Consider the following 21,871-nt stretch of genomic DNA (forward strand, 5'->3'; position numbering starts at 1 on the left):
TCACACACACACAATGCAAGACTACATCATGGCCTTACACTTGTCACTAATCCAATGCCTCTTCTAAGACTTAATCCTAAGCTTACACTTGTCAACAATCTAATGCCTCTTCCAAGACCTAATCCTAAGCTTACACTTGTCAACAATCAAATGGTTACATGTGCACCAATCTAAGGCCAACACATGGATGAATCTCCACCCACCAAATGTCAAGAGGTCATAGTGCCAGGTCTCTTCACCTAAATGCCAACAAATGGCTCCATGAGAGTGTGACACTTGTCACACTTTCCAAAAATTGCAAAATAGTCCATTTTCAAAATATCTTCTAAAATAAATTGCAAAAAGGTCACCCAAACGAAAAATAATAATTTTGCATAATTACACTAAAATCTCAAAAGTTATGAATAATTACACTAAAGTAAGCATTCATGCCCTTTATGAAAAATAAAAGCAACTAACATGCTTTTCAACAAAAGTGAAAATACCAATGTCATGGAAATCAAGTATCATGAATGCATGCCAAACCGGAATCAAATCCGAACACCCGAAGTGAGGTTAAGCAAGGAAAAACGATAAACGAGTAAAAGACGAAATAAGAAAGAAAAAAAAAATGAAAAAAAGAAAATCACCGAAAATGGAAAAGGAGGAAAAAGACCGGGTCTTTACATCGGGAGTTTGGTATTCCACTTCCACCCCGTGCTCATCATATTGAAATAATGTCCGAGATGGATGTTAGGGCTTTTAACAAGGCCAAATCTGCAAGAGCTTCATCTAAGAAAGCTAGCAGGGGTGCAACTGCTTCTTCATTATCTCTTCCAGAGGTTACTAAGCTCTTTTCGACTAAGCAGGCTTTTAACACTCTGGATGCCAATTTGCTCTACTCTTTGATTCATCAGAATCAAAAAGCCTTGATGGATGTTGTTCTTGATCTTTAAGAAGATGTTAGATTGCTTAAGGAGCAGAGGACGGGTGGTACTTCTGAGGATGTATACAGACCAGCCCTTCTAGATCCGTCACTTGTGGCTGAGGATGAGCGAGATGAGGATGATGAGATAGATGCTGATGTAGAGGATGATGAGGATGACAGTGGGAGTGACACTGATGGTGGTGATGAGGACATTCTAACATTTACAATTCTGTTTGCTGGAGATGATCCTGATGCTTGATTCTATGTTCATATCATTCATACATCATTTTTTGCTCAGTTTTTACATAGTCATGACTTGATATTTTTAGATATTTTGTTTTGGTTTCTTACATGTATTCAACTGATTCATGTTTACTCTATTTTCATATTTTTCTCTTTGGTTATTTTGCTGTTATTTTGTTAATTTTGTTCCAAAAAGGGGGGAGAACAAGGTTACATTAAGGGGGAGACAATCTATAATTTTTTTTTTTTTTTTTGGATATATTATTCAGGGGGAGTTTGTAATTTACTTATTAAGCTTTCACTGGTAGTTTTGCTTCATTCATGCGTAGGATATCAAGTAAGATTTATTGCAAGAGAAAAAGAGAGAACTGAGATACCATATTCCATGTTTTATCACAATTGTAATTTACTTTCTGCTTTGGGTAGATTATCAGTTGCTTTTAGGGTTTTTTCACAAAATTGCCAAAAGAGGAGATTGTGAGATATATTTTTATAATTGGCATATTTCAATAACAAAACATGTCCTAGTTAAGTTATAATATCAATTACCATATCAGACTCGATATCGACTGCGGAATTAGAGGTTGTTCAGAAGAGGAAAGTATTGTTGATCATCGAAATGGAAAGAACAACATATTAGGACATCGTTTCCTACTTAGGACACAATTACCTACAAGGTATATGTTCATAGTTACCAAAATACATAAAATCCAAGTTTTAGTTGGATTCTTTCAAGTAGGAATCGGTACCAAGATTTGGGAACCAATTCCAGAAGCTGCAATTCGTAAAACTTTATTGTCCTTTGGGAACCGGTAGCAAGATTGGGAATCGGTTCCACAAGTCCTGAATACAACAGGTTTTCCAGTTTCCTTATTCTATCTGATTCCTTTTTTATCCAACTTCCCTTCCAAGTCCTATACACGAAATTTCCTTTATTTTCAGAAGGAAAAGGACTTTGTAAATCTCTATATAAACTATGACATATACATTGGTTTATTTACTACTTTTGTTCTACAAATTCATTATTCATAAAAGCCTTAGGAAGATTATTTTTGCAAAAAATCAAGGTTGATTTTTCTGTCATCTTTCTAGAACACATACACATAAACACATAGTGAGTTTAAAGTCGTGGTGTTCGAATCCTGATCGTGATTATACACTTGCCTCTACATCGATCAGACAAAAGTAGATCTTCCTCTACATCAAGTTCAGATGATTGAAGAACAAAAGTAAAAATGGTCACACTTTAAAAGGGTTGGAGCATTCGAGGAGTATTATCCAATCTACCTACTACTCTTCTACAAATATCAAGCATAAGCTTGGGGTAAAGTTGCTGGTTGACCAGGAGTCGCAAAGCCAAAGGATTGTTAACAGTTAGTGTTTGGTAGAACGATAGGGTGTGAGCCAGAGTCAAAGATGAGAGCCTATTTGCAAAATTCTGGTGGTAAAACTTGACCGATTGTTGAATTTGGCTATACACCTCCTACAGTAGATACAACTATGGATGAAAATAGTTAAAGAGTTAAAAGATACTTTTGCTTTTACTGCTATTGAAAATAAGCGTAATGATGCTAATGGCAAAGCTTTATATTCAATTATTAATTCTGTAGTTCCATTTGAATATGCTAGAATTTCTGATTGTAAAACTTCTACAGAAGCTTGGGATATTTTGCAGGTTACTCATAAAAGAACTTCGAAAGTGAAGTTGTCCAAAATTCAGTTGCTTTCTCATAAAATTTGGGAACATCGTGATGAAAGAAGATGAAACCTTTTCTGATTTTTATTCTAGTCTTTTTGAAATAATATCGGAACTGCGTTACTTAGGTAAAAAAGTTAGTGATAAGAAAATCAAGTGGTTATTCTTTACCAGGGTGGCGAATTCCTACCGTCCCTATTTAGTTCATTATTTCTACTCAAATATCCGCAAGGTTCATGATTTAGGATATTTTGAGGTGTCTTTGTTTGGGAAAGACTATGTGGTTCATACTGATGTGATCGGCAAAGTTCTTGGCATTCCCAAGAATTTTTCAAGCACTGGCTAGCGTCTTCCACTAGAATATTCTGTGCTAAAGTGGGAAGATATTTGTAATGAGCTGTGTGTTCCAGACTCACCAAGATTTCCCGACTATATTCCAAATCGCTATATTACAGATAAGGCAGCATTTCTGAATTTGTTTGCCATCTCAAATCTTGGCTACTTCGGGAAAAAAGATGTTATCTCCGTAGACCGTGCAGAAGTACTATATCTCTTATCCATAAATGCTATGATTCATCTTAATTCTTCTATTTATGGCTTGGTGGCAGTGCACTACAAGAATAATAATACCAAGAAGAAATCATCTCTATTCCCTATGATCATCATGGCTTTATATTGGAAGTTTGGTATTCTACTTCCACCCCGTGCTCATCATATTGAGATAATGTCTGAAATGGATGTTAGGGTTGTTAACAAAGCCAAATCTGCAAGAGCTTCATCTAGGAAAGCTAGTAAGGGTGCAACTGTTTCTTCATCATCTCTTCTGGAGGTTACTAAGCTCTTTCTGACTAAGCAGGCTTTTAACATTCTAGATGCTAATTTGCTCTACTCTTTGATTCTTTATAATCAAAAAGCCTTGATGGATGATGTTTTTGATCTTCATGAAGATGTTAGATTGTTTAAAGAGCAGAGGACGGGTGGTACTTCTGAAGAGTTATACAGACCAGCCCCTCCAGATCCGTCACTTGTGGCTGAGGATGAGAGAGATGAGGATGATGAGATAGATGCTGATACAGAGGATGATGAGGATGATAGTGGGAGTGACATTGATGGTGGTGATGAGGATATACTGACATTTACAGTTCCGTTTGCTGGAGATGATTCTGATGCTTGATTTTATGTTCATATCATTCATACATCATTTTTTGCTCAGTTTTTACATAGTCACGACTTGATATTTTTAGATATTTTGTTTTGGTTTCTAACATGTATTAAACTGATTCCTATTTACTCTATTTTCATATTTTTCTCTCTGGTTATTTTGCTGTTATTTTGTCAATTTTGTTCTAAAAAAGGGGAAAATAAGGTTACATTAAGGGGGAGACAATCTACAATTTTTTTTGGATTTATTATTTAGTGGGAGTTTTTAATTGCTTATTAACCTTTCACTGGTAGTTTTGCTTAATTCATGTGCAGGATATCAAGTAGGATTTTGTCCAAGAGAAAAAGAGAGAACAGAGATACCATATTCCGTATTTTATAACAGTTGTAATTTACTTTCTGCTTTAGGTAGATTATCAGTTGTTTTTAGGGTTTTGTCACGAAATTGCCAAAGGGGGAGATTGTGAGATATATTTTTGTAATAGGCATATTTCGGTAACAAAACATGTCCTAGTCGAGTTGTAATATCAGTTACCATATCAGACTCGACATCGACTGTGGAATTGGAGGTTGTTTAGAAGAAGAAAGTATTGTTGGTCATTGAAATGGAAAGAACAACATATTAGGACATCGTTTCCCACTTAGGACACAATTACCTACAAGGTATATGTTCAGAGTTACTAAAATACAGAAAATCCAAGTTTTAGTTAGATTTTGTCAAGTGGGAACTGGTACCAAGATTTGGGAACCGGTTACAGAAGCTGCAATTCGAAGAACTCTTTACAGTCCTTTGGGAACAGGTAGCAAGATTGGGAACCGGTTCCACAAGTCCTAAATGCAATAGGTTTTCCAGTTTCCTTGTTCTATCTGTTAGTTTCCAGTTTGATCCCAACTTCCTTCCAAGTCCTATGCACAAAATTTATCATATTTTCTGAGGGATTAGGACTTTCTAAACTCTATATAAACCTTTTCATATACATTGGCTTATTCATGGCTTTAGGGAAAATCAATTCTATATTTTGAGAATGTCTTTTAGAGAGAAAAAATTTTAAAAATCAAATCTAATTATTATGAATTTATTTTTAAAAGCACACATATATATTCATAAGTGATTTAGTTGTGTTATTCTTTATCTCATTGGAATTGGAGCTATATTGAAGATTCAGAGATTCTAAATGAAATGCAGGATTTAATTCTTCTACAATCAAGTTCAGATCTTGAAGAACATAAGTAAAAGCGATCACACTTTGAAAGGGTTAGAGCATTCGTGGAGTGTTGTCTGATCTACCTGCTACTATTCTACAAATATCAAGCATAAGCCTAAGGTCAAGTTACTGTTGGACGGGGAGTCGCAATGCCAGAGGATTGTCAGCAATTGGTGTTTGGTAGAACGATAAGGTGTGAGCCAGAGTCAAAGTTCGGTGTACTTTATTTCAAACATAGTGGATCGGTTTACTTTGGACTGAATAGTCCACGAGGTTTTTCCCATGCAAACAGTTGACATATTTTATCAACTGGAGTTTCCTCGCTAAAAATTTAGGTGCAATATATCTAAACTTTTACTTATTTCACTTTACATATATTTATGATTGTGGATGTTTAAATTGATCATATAATTTAATCAATCATAAATTGAGCAAGTTGACCTAATAATCAAATCTAGATCATTAAAGGAGTTAATCACAATTAAAATCAACTGATTGTTATCGCACCCCGCGTAACTCTATTTTCACAATTTGTCATGTCTTTATCTGATTCTGATATTTTGGATAACAAAGACAATAAAGTTCATGATGAACAATTTGAAGAGGCTGAAAAGGATGATGAAAGATTGAAGGAGATGATCAAAGAAACTATGGAGACCAAACAAGTAATCAATAAGCTAGTAAAAGAGCTTATTTAAGCAAAAAGAGAGAATGAAGATCTAAAGAAACAGATTGATGAAGGGAAAAGAAAAGGTTTTGAAAGTGATTCTGTCATCACTGAGCTTGATAAGCAAATTATCATTCTTGAGGATAAGGTAAGTATTGCTAACTCATTGAAGAAATGTCTTGCTTTGAAATGATTATCTTGAAATTGAATTGAAATCTGTACAAGATAAACTGAAAGGGTTCAATTTGAGTGAAAACAGTTTGAATAAGATAATCAACATAGGTAAGGATGTGAATGATAAAACAGGGTTAGGATTTGTTAAAGGTTCTTCTAGTAATCAAGGTAAAACAACTTTTGTTAAACCTGCTATTATGCCTAAACCATGTTCCCCTGATGCATCACATTCTGATATGTCTTATGTGCCTAAATTGTTGCATTGCACTTTTTGTGGAAAGAATGGACATAAGTATAACTCATGCCTTCATAGGAAAAGATGCCTTCATAGGAAAAAGAAAGACTTTTCTAAAATTCATTCTCATGATGTTCATGCTAAGAAAAAGGTGTTTTCTAAAAAGAAAAAGAATGTGCCACCTAAGATTTCTAAAGCTGAAAATTTGCCTAAGAAAGAGGTAAAGAAAGAAAAAGAATTTCAGGAAATGGGAGTTAGAACTATTTGGATCAAAAAGTCTGATTTGGTCAATTATATGCCTGTTGAGTCCATGGAACAACTTTCCAAAAGGACTTCACTTTCAAACTGAGTCCTATGAAATTTAGTGATCATGGGTTGTGTTTAAAAAAAAAAAATGTTTTTGTTATTCGATCACTTGCTAGGGTTCGGTTTAGGTTTGAGTTTTTTATCATAGTCATCTTGATATATCTGAGAAAATTCTTCCATTGAATTTATGATCTATCTTTGGATGCAAAATTGGACATATGATTTTTGATTAAAAATAAATTTTTGGTTTGTAATCTATACAAAGAAAGTTGATTTGCATTGATTAAGGAATTTTTAGATTTGAATCTCTTAAGTTCATAACCTTTTGTGCACTAGTCCAAATTTGTGAAAAATTTTGATTGAAAATCTTTAAATTGTTAACTAGGGTATATTGATCACAAAAGCTGCAAAGGTTATTGTCTGGAGGAAAAAAAAAAAGTACTGAATTCTTTGTTTAGGAAAAGGCTACCTATTGAGATGTGTTCGAAAGCTCCCATTAAACTTTGAAGTAGAGCTAAATGAGTAAAAAGAAAGGTGCAGACAAGTTTAATTAAGGAATTGCTGTCTGCTCTTTAGAGTGAAAGCCACTTTACTTAGAAAAAATTGCTCAAAGACAATTTTATCTTGATGATTTTCAATCAATATGGTTTAGACAATAATTAATTAAAAATTGATGAGATGGATTGTACACACACACTTGAACTTGCTAGATTGATTTCTAAATGTTTCATTAATATTTGCAAGTTAAAATTCATGTGGTGATTATTTCCTGATAATTGAAATTAATTGAATATTCTGTGGAGTCAAATTTTTGTTCATAGATAGCTCTGAAAATTTTCTGGAAATTTAGATTAGGTGTGGACTTGAAAGACTTTGAATGACTGCTCAATGATTTGTTCTTAATTTTGTTTTGTTTAAATTTAAAAAAAAAATGAAAAACTAAAAGAATTCAAAAAGATTTGTTGTTTTTTAGTTTTTAGGTTGTTTTATAGTTGGTTTAATAATTAAGTTAATCATAAAGTCAAATGAAAATTTTCTGAAATTTTTTTTCAAGTTTTGAAAGCTTACTGTCCATTTGCTACCGGTTCCCCGTGGCTCCTACCAGATCAAAGTACAAAGCTGCAAGGCTCAAGTCTCTAGAGCTTGGCTACTAGTATCACAGATTTAGTACCGGTTCAACTGTGGTCCACATCCACAATTTGCTCACTGCCCAGTGAGAACCGGTTCCCACTTTGGCTACCCATTCCAGACAACTTTTCTCTCTATATATTGTGCATTCTCTCTATTCATATATACATTACATATATCTTCTTATATTGGTTCAAATCTTGCATCATTCTCATCATACATTGCAAGTTTGAACATGGATTCATCCATTTGTTCTTGAGTTGGAAGATTAAAGGTTGAAGTTTGAAAATTGAGTTTGAGGAGGTTGGTTTTGAAAGAGTTTTAGTGGATTTGGTTAAGTCTTTGTGAAGCTCTTTGTTTATTGAAGCTTAAAGACCTTGGGTTTGATCTTGGAATCATATTTGCTTGTTGTTTGTTGAATGGTTGGGGATTCTAAAGAATCAAAACTTATTTGTTCAAAAACAAGTTGTGAAGCGCACATCAAGTGTTTGTGAAAATTACCAAGTGAACTCCGAAGCTTCAAACCAAATTTCTTCGAACATAAAATGCCTCCGAGATTATCCAAGAAGGACAAAGGAAAGGGTATTGCATCACCTCTACCTCCCAAGAGAGCCCGAATGACAATTTTTATCCGGGAACCAAAAGAGGGTTCAACCACTCCAAGGGATGCTCCGACTTCTCCTGTGTGCTCCAGCTCTCCTACCACTGAGATACCACCTAGGTATCCATCAGTATCTGACATTGGGAAGGTTCAGTTTACTCAAGAACACTTCTATAACGAGCATACTTGGCAAGTATACACTAAAGTGTATAAGGACAGTCTGATTAAGTCAGAATGAAATGTGAACTTGAAGAAGCTAAGAGACAGTCCAGGGAAAAAATTGGTTGACTACATTGAGAAGCACAAGTGGTTGTTCTTTACCACGATGGTGAATTCCTACAGTCCCGATTTAGTTCATTATTTCTACTCAAATATCCGTAAAGTTCATGATTCAGGATATTTTGAGGTGTCTTTATTCAGGAAGGACTATGTGGTTCATACTGATGTAATCGACAAAGTTCTTAGCATTCCCAAGAATTTTTCAAGCACTAGCTACCATCTTCCACTGAAACATTCCGGGCTGAAGTGAGAAGATATTTGTAATGAGCTGTGTGTTCCAAACTCATCGAGATTTCCCAACTAGATTCCAAATTGCTATCTTACAGATGAGGCAACGTTTCTGAATTTGTTTGCCATCTCAAATCTTAGCTATTTCGGGAAGAAAGATGTTATCTCTATAGACCATGCAGAAGTACTATATCTCTTATCGATAGATGCTATGATTCATCTTGATTCTTATATTTGTGGACTGATGGTAACGCACTACAAGAATAATACCAAGAAGAAATCATCACCATTCCCTATGATCATCATGGCTTTATATCGGGAGTTTGGTATTCCACTTCCACCCCGTGCTCATCATATTGAGATAATGTCCAAGATAGATGTTAGGGCTTTTAACAAGGCCAAATCTGCAAGAGCTTCATCTAGGAAAGCTAGCAGGGGTGCAGCTGCTTCTTCATCATTTCTTTCAGAGGTTACTAAGCTCTTTCCGACTAAGTGGGCTTTTAACACTCTAGATGCCAATTTACTCTACTCTTTGATTCTTCAGAATCAAAAAGCCTTGATGGATGCTATTCTTGATCTTCTAAAAGATGTTAGATTGCTTAAGGAGTAGAGGACGGGTGGTACTTCTAAGGATGTATACAGACCAGCCCCTCCAGATCCGTCACTTATAGCTGATGATGAGAGAGATAAGGATGATGAGACAGATGCTAATGCAGAGGATGATGAGGATGACAGTGGGAGTGACACTGATGGTGGTGATGAGGACATTCCGACATCTACAGTTCTGTTTGCTAGAGATAATCCTGATGCTTGATTCTATGTTCATATCATTTATACATCATTTTTTGCTCAGTTTTTACATAGTCATGACTTGATATTTTTAGATATTTTGTTTCAGTTTCTAACATTTGTTCAACTGATTCCTATTTACTCTGTTTTCGTATTTTTCTCTCTAGTTATTTTGTTGTTATTTTATCAATTTTGTTCCAAAAAAGGGGGAGAACAAGGTTACATTAAGGGGGAGACAATTTACAATTTTTTTTTTGGATATATTATTCGGGGGGAGTTTTTAATTTTCTTATTAAGCTTTCACTGGTAGTTTTGCTTGATTCATGTGCAAGATATCAAGTGAGATTTTGTCCAAGAGAAAAAGAGAGAACAAAGATACCATATTCCGTGTTTTATAACAGTTGTAATTTACTTTCTGCTTTGGGTATATTATCAGTTGTTTTTATGGTTTTGTCACGAAATTGCCAAAGTGGGAGATTGTGTGAGATATATTTTTGTAATTGGCATATTTCGGTAACAAAACATGTCCTAGTCGAGTTGTAATATCAGTTACCATGTCAGACTCAACATCGACTGCGGAATTAGAGGTTATTCAGAAGAGGAAAGTATTGTTGATCATTGAAAAGGAAAGAACAACATATTAGGATATCGTTTCCCACATAGGACACAATTACCTACAAGGTATATGTTCAGAGTTACCAAAATACATAAAATCCAAGTTTTAGTTGGATTCTGTCAAGTAGGAACCGTACCAAGATTTGGGAACCGGTTCTAGAAGCTGCAATTCGAAGAACTATTTACTGTCCTTTGGAACCGATAGCAAGATTGGGAACCAGTTCCACAAGTCCTAAATGCAACAGGTTTTCTAGTTTTCTTGTTCTATTTGATTCATTTTTTATCCAACTTTCCTTCCAAGTCCTATGCATGAAATTTCCTTTATTTTCAGAAGGAATAGGACTTTGTAAATCTTTATATAAACCATGACATATACATTGGTTTATTTACAGTTTTTGTTCTACAAATTCATTATTCTTAAAAGCCTTAGGAATATTATTTTTGCAGAAAATCAGAGTTAATTTTTCTGTCATCTTTCTAGAACACATACATATAAACACATAGTGAGTTTAGAGTTGTGGTGTTCGAATCATGATCGTGATCATACAATGTCATCTACATCAATCAGACAAAAGTAGATCTTCTTCTACATCAAGTTCAGACGATTGAAGAATAGAAGTAAAAGCAATCACACTTTAAAAGGGTTGGAGCATTCGAGGAGTGTTGTCCAATCTACATGCTGGTCTTCTACAAATATCAAGCATAAGACTGAGGTCAAGTTGCTACTGGACAGGGAATCGCAAAGCTAGAGGATTGTCAGTAGTTGGTGTTTGGTAGAACGATAGGGTATGAACCAAAGTCAAAGTTCGGTATACTTTGTTTCAAGCATAGTGAATTGGTTTACTTTGAACTGCACAGTCCATGAGGTTTTTTTCATTACAGTTAACGTATTTTATCAACTAAATTTCCTCACTAAAATCCTAGTGTCATCTCTAACTTTATACTTTGCTCTATTTTATATGCAAGTGATTAATTGTTTAATTACTAAAATAAGTAAAGTTGGTAAAGACACGGATCTGTTTTACAAAATCTAGTACTTTCTTTAATACATTCCGCTACGTACAATTCACAAAAATTACTTCAAAAATGCAAAACTAACCTCTACTTTTTTATTATTTCTACATTAGAGTTCAAAGCTTGAACAGTTCCCTTATGGTGATTTTCTTAGAGGGTTATGTTATCTCAACTGCATCAGATGATCATGAACAAAAAAAATTGACCTCAAATTTCACAGAATAAGCCCTGATAAAAAGATCGATCAAATTTTAGTGAGCAAGCTTTCCTTATGAGTACTCTAGCTAGTATCTACCCCCAAACTAGGAGCCTAGCTTCTGTGGTGGTTTTTAAGTGTACAAAAAGGATTTGCTAGTTTTGCCAATACAGTATACAAGCTTGTATTAATTTGTGTATATATATATGCATAGAGAGAAGAGAATAAAGCAAACCAGGAGCAGATGGTTGATTTGATCATTGCTACAAGAATTGTCGAAGAGGGCGTCCAAGAAGTCCTTTTGGCTTAAAGGATTGCCTCTTCTTCCTTCTCTTCTGTCTTCGATAATGGGCTCCCACATAGCACAGATCCTCGTAAACGCTTCCATTGCCTTCTTGTTCAATCCCTGAAGATCTAATGCCCCTAAAATTGGATAAAAATCAGACAGATTTGGAGCTGAAATCAACTCGTATATTTTCTTATAAGACCCTTCATCCCTCCATCCACACCCTCTTTCTCCAAGCTAATTAAATCTCTTGATATCAAAGCATTACTCAACATGTAAAACACAGTGGCAATAACCAATTCTCCAACTTTCACTTCCTTTCCTTCCTTTGCAAACACAAACTTTACCATGTCCATTGCCTTTCTCTCTCTCAAAAATGCTAGACACTCCATTGCCTTGGCCGAGAACATCTCACTTCTGCATATTGTTCTTAAATTTTTCCATCTATCACTGCACTCCAGTGCCCATTCAAGTAATAAGTGATTGAATTTTGAGCTTTTAGCTGGTACTGCACTAGGAACATATCGAGCAGATAAGTTCCGATCATGGGTCTTGAGAATTTCCTCTGCTGCAGTTGTGGATGATCCGATGATCATGATTTGAGTTCCTAGTCTCAGCGACATGAGAGGGCCATACGACCGAGCAAAGTTTGTCAGAGTGATGTGAGGCTTTTTTCCCATATGAGGAATATTTCCCAATATTGGCCATGGACTTGGTCCTGGGGGAAGTGGTAGACTAGTTTTTGATAAGAAATAAGATTTGAAATGCTTTAGGATGAAGAAGATGGTAGGCAAGAGGAGTATAGGAAAGAAGAGATAGGTTGCTACTCTTGCAATAGTCTGAGTCACGACTTGCAATATCAAGATCTGGCTTTTTGCAGTGTGATTGTATTGTTGTCAACTGATGTATTTCTCTCGAGAGATAACCACGTAAAGAAAGTCTAGGTTACGTACCCTATCATCTCTCTCTATGTATATCTTTGTTAAGCCGGCAATCTTGATTGCAATGTTGACTTGCCCAATTTACAAATTGCCCCAACTGCCCTGTTTTTTTTTTTTTTTGGGAACCTATTTGTCCGTACGAAAATTTGAAGCATTGTCATATAGATTCCTCAACATTAATGGTATTGAATAAAGAATAAAGAATAAAGAATAAAGAATAAATTTAATCACGCATGTAAGAATTATGAATTTTTATTATTATTATTTTACTTTTTGAGTCCAATCTTGAGTTATGAGACCAACTAAGCTTTTGACTATCCAAGCTTGAGTAGGAGTTGAGCCCATACAATTATAGCGGTAAAAATAATGTTGTAAATCACACTAATATTCCAAGTAATTAAAGATGTAAACATCCAATGGATTGGTCACTTTACATCATTTGAGGATTGAGGAGCGAATTGGATCAACCAAGTGCATACAAATTGACCATCTAAGACATGATTTTTTTAAACTCACCACTTGAAATTTGAACTAACATACTTGCGCAAAAAAATATATGTATATAATAATACATCTTTTATTGATACAACAAGTATGTGTTGAAATATAAACGAAAGCTTTCGTAGTTGAAAATTGATATAATGAGCTAAACACAAACAAGTGTGATTATTGTAATAGTAGTATATATGGTAGCTAGGAAGATAAGGTAGCAATAATCCATTGCTTATTTCTTCTAAAGTGTGGGAATGAGGACCAAGGGTATTTCCTTCATCAATGTTATTGAAGCCTTCCCATTCATGTCAAGCTCATTGGGATCATTTCCATGTGGAAGTGACCAATCAAAATTATGAATCAATGAAGCAAGTACGAAAGGAACAAACTTTGCTGCCAAGGGTAGGGCAGGGCAGATTCTTCTTCCTGCACCAAAGGGTAAGAAATCAAAATTATGCCCTTTGAAATCCAAAGTCGAGTTGAAGAACCTCTCTGGCTTGAATTTCAATGGATCTTCCCAATTTATGGGGTCTCGCCCAATCGCCCAAATATTTACTACTACTTGAGAATTCTTAGGAATGGAGTAATTCATCACTTTGTACGAGTCAGGTGCACGGCGAGGAACCAAAAGTGGTGCTGGAGGGTGCTGCCTCAGAGTTTCTTTGAAAACAGCTTAAAGGTAATGTAGCTGAGGTAGATGGGATTCTTTTAGCGCATCTTGTTTGATTTCTCTTGTCATTTCTTCACGGACTTTCTTCATGGATTCTGGACTTTTTATCAGTTCTGCCATCGCCCACTCAATCGCATTGGTATTAGAGTCTGTACTAGCCGCGAATATCTCCTGTGAATGATCGATTGTGTATAAATAAATGCATATATATACACAGAGAGAGAGGGGGGGGGAGAAAGAGAACAAACCTGGAGCAGATAATTGATTTGTTCATCAGTGCAAGAAATGTCAATGAGGGCGTCCAAGAAGTCCGTTTGGCTTGAAGCATTGCCTCTGCGTCCTTGTCTTTTCTCTTTGACAATGGGCTCCCACATGGCACAGATGCTCATAAACACTTCCATTGTCTTCTTGTTTATACCCTGAAGATCTAATGCACCTAAAATTGGATACAAGTCGGACACATTTAGAGCTCCAATGACCTCAACATATTTTTTCAAAAGAGCCTTCATTCCTCCATCCACAGTCTCCTTCTCACAGCTCATAAAATCACTCGATAACAGAAGATTACTCAATTGCACTCAAAAACTGCACCATGTCCAACACCTTTTTTTCTCTCGAATATACTTGAGACTCCATTGCCTTGGCCGAGAAGAGCTCAGTTCGGCATATTGTTCTTAGATTCTTCCATCTATCATTGCACTCCAGTGCCCACCCAACAGATGCAACATTGAATTTTGGTAACTTAGCCAGTCCTGAATGAGGAACATGTCGTGCAGACAAGATACGATCATGGGTCTTGAGAATTTCCTCTGCAGCAGTTATCGATGATCCGATGATCATGGTTTCAGTTCCTAGTCTCAATGACATGATTGGACCATATGACTGAGTAAGGTTTGCTAGCGACATGTGAGGCTTTTTTCCCATTTCGAGAATATTGCCTAATATTGGCCATGGACTTGGTCCTGGTGGAAGTGGTAGAGTAGTTTTTGATAGGAAATAAAATTTGAAATGCTTTAGGATGAGAAAGATGATGGGTAAGAGGAGTACTATAGGAAAGAAGAGAGAGGTTGCTTCACTTGCAATAGTTTCAGCCATGACTTGCAGTACTAACAAGAACTGGCTTTTTGCAGTGTAATTGTATTGTTATGCATTACCTTAATTTCACTACGAGTATATATAGAGGATGCATGCATGTTTAAAGTCAGCAATTCCAGCTAGGGTAGCTATTGTTGCTTGGTGGATCAAGTAAAGTACTGTTAGAAGGGTCTTGTCGTCCACTCCGGATGGAAAAGTAATTAGGTATATATGGGTTGGTAGTTCGCACTACTTAATAGCTTAACTCTATCATTGATGCGCCAAGCATCCAGCCTATGAGGTGTTTAGGTCTGTCGGCCCCAAGTAGACAAGGTGACCTGACTACAACGTGCCTGGAGGTATTCAGGCATCCCGTCTCATGTAGGCAAGATAGCCCGACCGTAACGAGAGAGTTACGAGTTCGGTTGGAGAAAGTAATAGGTATAACTGCAAATGAGCCAACTATTTATCAACCGACACGTATTAACGTGTATGGTATGGTTTACTTTGTCTACCCAGTTCTGCTCACCCCAAATAGTAAGAAAAGAAAGGAAATGGAAAATGAAAAGAAAAGTGAGGTGAATGACTAGAAAATTGATTTTCTAGTATATATTTGGTTAAGACGAAAAATTATCCAAGAAAATTGAAGGAAAATATCATGTTATAGTTTAGATAACTAAATTGTCCTTATTTTATAAAAATGGTAAAATAACAAAAAATTAATTGGTAGTATGTATAAAAAAAATAAAAAATAAAAATAAAAATAAAAAAAAAGAGAGAAGAGTGCAAAAAAAAAAACCCCGTACTATTGCGAAACTTGCAACTAACCCCTAAACTATCAAAATTGCATAAAACCCCCCTGAACTATAATACAAATTTGTTGCAATCACTCCATCTAGCCACCGGCCATCTAAAAATGAGCGCTTGAGAATCACACAACAGAGAAACTAAATTTTTTTGACAATAATGCCCTTTTACAGTCTGTAACAGGGGGTTGAGGGAGAAAGAGATGGATCTAAGATGACGGCCACCACCACCCATCACCCCATTCCAAATCGGTAACCACCACCACATTCAACCAAAACCATCACCGCTCCTCCACCCAAAACCTCCACAATCACCGCTCCTCCACATCACAAAGCCAACCCCAATTAAAAAAAAAAATAAATAAATAAATAAAAATAGAAGTTAACCCATATGCTCTCTGCAAAACCAAACCCAAATCGTCACCATTGCAAACCCAATTAGCAGACCTTCACCCCTCACTAGGGCTGTAACTTGGGCTGGGCCAGCCCGAATTTATCCGAGCCCAACCCGAAATTTTCAGGGCTTGGGCAGCTTGGGCTAGATATTCTGAGCCCGAATTAAATTCGGGCTAGGCTTGAGTTATGTATAAAAATGGTAAAATAACAAAAAATTAATTGGTAGTATGTATAAAAAAATAAAAAATAAAAATAAATAAATAAAAAAAAAAAGAGAGAAGAGTGCAAAAAAAAAAACCCCGTACTATTGCGAAACTTGCAACTAACCCCTAAACTATCAAAATTGCATAAAACCCCCCTGAACTATAATACAAATTTGTTGCAATCACTCCATCTAGCCACCGGCCATCTAAAAATGAGCGCTTGAGAATCACACAACAGAGAAACTAAATTTTTTTGACAATAATGCCCTTTTACAGTCTGTAACAGGGGATTGAGGGAGAAAGAGATGGATCTAAGATGACGGCCACCACCACCCATCACCCCATTCCAAATCGGTAACCACCACCACATTCAACCAAAACCATCACCACTCCTCCACCCAAAACCTCCACAATCACCGCTCCTCCACATCACAAAGCCAACCCCAATTGAAAAATAAATAAATAAATAAATAAAAATAGAAGTTAACCCATATGCTCTCTGCAAAACCAAACCCAAATCGTCACCATTGCAAACCCAATTAGCAGACCTTCACCCCTCACTAGGGCTGTAACTCGGGCTGGGCCAGCCCGAATTTATCCGAGCCCAACCCGAAATTTTCAGGGCTTGGGCAGCTTGGGCTAGATATTCTGAGCCCGAATTAAATTCGGGCTGGGCTTGGGTTGATATTATATAAAGCCCGAAGGCCAGCCCGAGCCCGAAGCCCAGCCCGAGCCCGAGCCCGAGCCCGAAAATGGTATATTTATTTTAAAACTATGTTATTTCACAAGTGTATAATAACTTTGTTAGTAGTGTGTTTGGAATTTTTCTTGGAGGAATGCTGTTTGAGTCCTTGTAGTTGCACAAATTTCTTACTTTTTACATTCTGAAGATAGAGGTGTGGGCTCATGGGCGGGCTTGGGCAGGAGAAGTTAATTATGGGCTAGGCTTGGGTGGCTAGGATTAGGCTTTAGGCGGGCTCAGGCTGGGCTTGGGTAAAAGATTTTGTACATAAGCTGAGCCAGAATTAAGTCTCCAGCCCGCCCAACCCGCCCGAGTTGCAGCCCTACCCTTCGCCACCAATTAATTACAAAGCCAAGCCAAAAAAAAGAAAAAAAAAAAAAAGAATAGCAACCCATTTATGGAAACCCCTTGCTCACCGGCCATAGCCGAGCTCTCCACCATCTGAGCCGCCGCAGCAAAGCTCGTGGCCCACCGCTGCACCAGTCATCGCCCACCACTATGCCAGTCATGCCACCGTGAACTACCATCAGTTCCATCCATGCTACCTTTAGTTTCTCTGGAAGATCAGAAACCCAATTCAATTCCTTTTGATTTTCAAAAACCCGTTTTCAATTCTTGTTGAATATTCAGAAACCTAATTTAATTCCCTCTTGATTTTCAGTGAATTAGGGTTTTCTTTCTGTGCAGATAAAAGAAAACCATAATATAGATGGCGGATCTCATTGCAGGGGCTGTTTTGGGAGCAGTAGCTGGTGAATCACTAGGAGCTATTCTGGATTTTTCAGACAGAGCCATTAGCTTCGATGAGAACTGCCAAGGATTGGAATTGAGAGCCACTTCAATGGAACCACTCATACGTGAGATTGAGGAGATTGGCAGAGAATTGGACTTTCCGGAGGAAAAAATCAGAATTGGAGTTGTCGTCTTTTTTCTTCTTTGGCCTTTTTCACTTCTCTCTCTCCCCATCTTAATCCCTAAACTTTTTTTTTAGTTGAATCTCAATCCCTAAACTTGATCCTTCCTCAACTACACAAATTTTCTTCTTTATACCCATCGATCAAACCATGAAAGGATCAAAAAAGCCAGCCCAAATCACAACCCATACCCAAATCATAACCCACCGCCGATCTCATATGTATACCGCAGATGTTCGCCCTTGCCACCGCTGTTGTCAAGCTCCTCCTCATTCCTGTGTACCGCAGCACAGACTTCGAGGTCCACCGCCACTAGCTCTCTGTCACCCATACCCTCCCTCTCTCTCTCACTAGTACTCCGACGAAACCATTCCATTAACCCTCGAACATCGCCGTTCGTCGCCGCCGATCCTTGAACACCGGCGTGTGACGCCATCTTTGCTCACCGCCGATCTGAGCCCCTGCCGTTTCATCTCACTGTCATTCCTTGCTCAACTCGCTCTCTCACTCTCTCTTTCTCTCCCCTCCCTCTCTGCAGAAAAATGAGGGCCAAAGAAAGGTTACTATGGTTAATTGAGGATAATATTGTCTTTGGCTTTTCCGATACCCTATTGTTAGTTGAAGGGGGTTAAATGCAACTTTGTTAGTTCAAGGGAGTTAGTTGCAAAACCCCGATAGTATAGGGGGGTTTTTTGCACTTTTCTCTAAAAAAAATAATGGAGTTTTCAATTAATTTAAAATTTGTAAACTATTATTTATTTAATTCGTATATAATTGTCAAGACCCTAAAACGATACCAATTCTAAAAAAAATTCAGCATGACCTCTACTAAAAAGGATCCTACCACAACCTGTTGAAATGCATAAAAAAAAAAATGTAATGGCCTCACTTAGCCATAAACTCCAACCCACAATGCAAACAATATATCAATTCCCAAAATAACTGTATACATATATTCAGAGTCCCTTCCCTCCAATTCCTTCAATAAAAAAAAATATGGAAGTGTTAGTCCACTACTTAGTCCCATACTCCTTTACAAGGAACATAATCTAATTACATCAATTTACAGTCCATGAAATGCAGCTGAAATCGAAAGTCCATAATTTATTATATTATACAAATTATACTAAAGTTTTACAGGATAGTCAAAATTTACATTTACAAAATATTAAAATTGTAAAACAAAAATAGCAAAATATAAATTTCCAATCTCGTCTAAACTTGTGGTGGATGGTCGTTCGTCACTTCTTTTTCGTGTCCTGAAAAATATTAATAATAACGGGTGAGCAAAATTGCTCAGTAGGTGGTGCCTAAAACACAGCTCTTATAGTCCCGTGAATCCAAACAAAGAATAGACCAATAGGGAACGGGGGCATGCTAAACCGGGAGAACATAATATCAATTCCAAGTTCAAAAACAAACGGATGTCGTGCCATGAATGCAATGCTATGCATGTCACTTCCCATTTTCAGAAAACATCCATCGTTTCACAAACTGTTAATATAATCTGCCCTTTGGTGACTCCGCAGCGACACGAGAGAAGGATTGGCTACTGTCTCTGACCCTTGGTACTCTAGCGGCGTCATTTTAGGCCCAGATAGCTCAACCATGCTAGGGCAATCTCTCTAGTTCCCTTTAAACTATATTAACACACCGGCGCTTTGGTGACTCCGCGGCAACCGGGTTTTCTCAAAATCTCTTTAACCAAAACATTTTCCCAAAATCCCTTTTTTATTTGTTCAAAACCATTTCCCTTCATTCATGCCCCATAATATGCATGTATGTCTCATGTATGCAATACAAGGGCAATAAGGAATTTCATACCCCACAAATAAGCAAGTTTTATAATAATTCTAAGAAAATTTTCATAAACTTCAATATATCATTTCTAGCAATTTTATCAACACAATAATATAGAGAATTCAATAATTAAGCATGTTTTTCATACAATTCAACAATTACACATAATTGCATGCTTCATATACAACATTCAATTATTTAAGAGGCAAATAATTCAAATTAATCATGTTTGACAACAAATATGGTAGAATGACTCACAAAAGTACAAGAAAGTGAGAATTAGAGACCCCTACCTCCAATTGGTTAAAAAGCCCCAATTTTTATCTCAAACCCTAGGATTTAGAGACTCCTCAAATGGTAGCCAAATGGAGATTGGCTCCGATCAACTCGTAGATCTCGTCGTGGGCTTCAATTTGGCGCAAACGGCTTCCAAAAATATCAAGTATTGAAGGAGAGATCTAGATTCAAAGTCTTGATATAAAAAGAAAAAGAAAAAAAAAATAGAGCTTGAGAGGAGAAGAGAAGAACCAGCGGGAGGAAAAGATAATGGGACCAAAATATGGTCTGATTGCCTTTCTGTAAACTATTGGTGGTTCCCACCCACTTTTTAATTTCTTTCTCTTTTTCTTTTGCTTTTAATTTACACCCCACACAGACATAGACACATATTAAATCATAACCACATGCAACACATTAAATAAATTAATATGATGCAAATGGACCCAACTAAAATTCTCGTGAGCAACAATTCCGACAGTAGGTCTCATACGGGACTGTCCGGCCTGAAAAACGGAAAAATGCCAAAATGAGCACCCTTACATTTCAAAGAGCTCTGAACTTAATGAAATACCCCAAACAACTCTCAGACACAACCGGCACACTCCACAGTATCCGATACGAAAAATGGTAAAAGACGAAAATGTCCTTGCTGCGACAAAATTTTCGAAAAAAAAAATGAAAAATGGCGAAAATTTGGAAACATCACAATGGCGAAAAGCAATTAAAAATGAAAGTCAAGTTAATTAAAACACTATCAATGATCAAGTTATTGTTGGACTGCAATTCTTTGAAATATAATAAATAAATAAAATAGGATAAAAGTTGTTATGTAAAATAATGTAATGAAGTTATTGGTTAAAATAGGAATACAAAATAAAAAGGTAATACAATTTTCCCATGTTTTATGCTGTAAACGTTTTAAGAAAAATAGAGGGTAACGAGAATCTTAATTTTCATTTTCTATCTAACCAAACTACTAAAAAGTTTCAAAATTTTCTATTTCATTTTTTTTCTCGTTGATTCTATCTAACCAAACAAAGCTTAAAAGTTAAATTTTCCTTATTCAATTGAAACTCTTAATTTTTTCCTTTTTAAAGTTCTCTCAATTTTCATTTTTTTTTTATTATTTTTCTTTCCTTTTTCTTTTTCTACTTCTACTTCTACTTCTACTTATTAAAATTCTTCTAGGTGCATATTTGAATAATTTTCGTCTTCTTCTTCTTTATTTTTTTGTATTTTATATTTGTTATATTATATATATATTTTGCCCAGGTGCCCCCTCATTCCCACGTTATGAGCTGTTCAATTATTACTTCTACTTTCAAATTACAGTTGGTCCATTGGGCTCAAGCAGAAAAGATGCTTTAAAGGCAAAACATCAAAAGCAGGCTCTTGCATTGCCAATCCAACCTAGTATACCCATTATTCAATTGCACATAATTCACATTAATAATATTAATTTGTTTAGGAAAAAAAAAAAAAAAAATTGAACGGTAAAAAAATAAAAATAAAAAATTTTGTTTGGAATGTTAAAACCATGAAAATGGTTCCTTTCACTTGTATTTTTTTTTTAAAGAACTTTTTTTTTCCTTCTAACATGTTATATATGATATAAATATTTATTTTTTTCATTCTTAGATCTAATATTAGTATTCATTGATTTAGTAAAAATATATAATTTACTAGATATGTGAAATGTGACAAGATATGTGATCTGAGGAAGCCTTTAAGAGATACATATTAGAGGCAAGAGACTTAAAAATTAAGTAAAACTAAGACATAATATATGGAAAGTACGTTTAATAGAGTAACAAGCAATCAAAT

The 21,871-nt window shown here is 36.1% G+C and overlaps 2 protein-coding genes and 1 long non-coding RNA gene across 3 annotated transcripts; all 3 read right to left on the reverse strand.

The window, feature by feature from the left end:
• Positions 1 to 10,200: 10,200 nt before the first annotated feature.
• Positions 10,201 to 12,410, reverse strand: LOC132304775 (corytuberine synthase-like). Its single transcript, XM_059802493.1, has 3 exons — positions 11,933 to 12,410; positions 11,680 to 11,867; positions 10,201 to 10,293 (listed from the first exon to the last, which is right to left on the reverse strand). Exons 1-3 carry the CDS (start codon positions 12,408 to 12,410, stop codon positions 10,201 to 10,203), a joined length of 759 nt encoding a protein of 252 aa, XP_059658476.1.
• Positions 12,411 to 13,188: 778 nt separating this feature from the next.
• Positions 13,189 to 14,364, reverse strand: LOC132302845 (corytuberine synthase-like). The gene is made up of 2 exons (XM_059799829.1): positions 14,082 to 14,364; positions 13,189 to 14,004 (listed from the first exon to the last, which is right to left on the reverse strand). The coding sequence occupies exons 1-2, from the start codon at positions 14,340 to 14,342 to the stop codon at positions 13,837 to 13,839; spliced, it is 429 nt and encodes a 142-aa protein (XP_059655812.1). The 5' UTR covers positions 14,343 to 14,364; the 3' UTR covers positions 13,189 to 13,836.
• Positions 14,365 to 16,395: 2,031 nt separating this feature from the next.
• LOC132302846 (uncharacterized) lies at positions 16,396 to 20,397 on the reverse strand. The gene is made up of 2 exons (XR_009480940.1): positions 20,062 to 20,397; positions 16,396 to 19,227 (listed from the first exon to the last, which is right to left on the reverse strand). It is a non-coding gene; the product is annotated as an uncharacterized LOC132302846 (long non-coding RNA).
• Positions 20,398 to 21,871: the final 1,474 nt, after the last annotated feature.

Source organism: Cornus florida, unplaced genomic scaffold (genome assembly GCF_030987335.1).
Source record: "Cornus florida cultivar Cherokee Brave unplaced genomic scaffold, ASM3098733v1 CherokeeBrave_3.0.0_Hap2_Chr04, whole genome shotgun sequence".
NCBI lineage: Eukaryota > Viridiplantae > Streptophyta > Magnoliopsida > Cornales > Cornaceae > Cornus > Cornus florida.

Excerpts from the sequence above, each read along its gene's own strand:
- LOC132304775 (XM_059802493.1), bottom strand. The coding sequence starts at position 12,410 with ATGGGAAAAAAGCCTCACATCACTCTGACAAACTTTGCTCGGTCGTAT. Across the intron at positions 11,868-11,932 it reads TGTGGATGGAGGGATGAAGG|GGGCATTAGATCTTCAGGGA; the intron begins GTCTTATAAGAA and ends ATCCAATTTTAG. Across the intron at positions 10,294-11,679 it reads AAATCAACCATCTGCTCCTG|GTAATTGTGTCCTATGTGGG; the intron begins GTTTGCTTTATT and ends TATACCTTGTAG.
- LOC132302845 (XM_059799829.1), bottom strand. The coding sequence starts at position 14,342 with ATGAAGGCTCTTTTGAAAAAATATGTTGAGGTCATTGGAGCTCTAAAT. Across the intron at positions 14,005-14,081 it reads AAATCAATTATCTGCTCCAG|GAGATATTCGCGGCTAGTAC; the intron begins GTTTGTTCTCTT and ends GATCATTCACAG.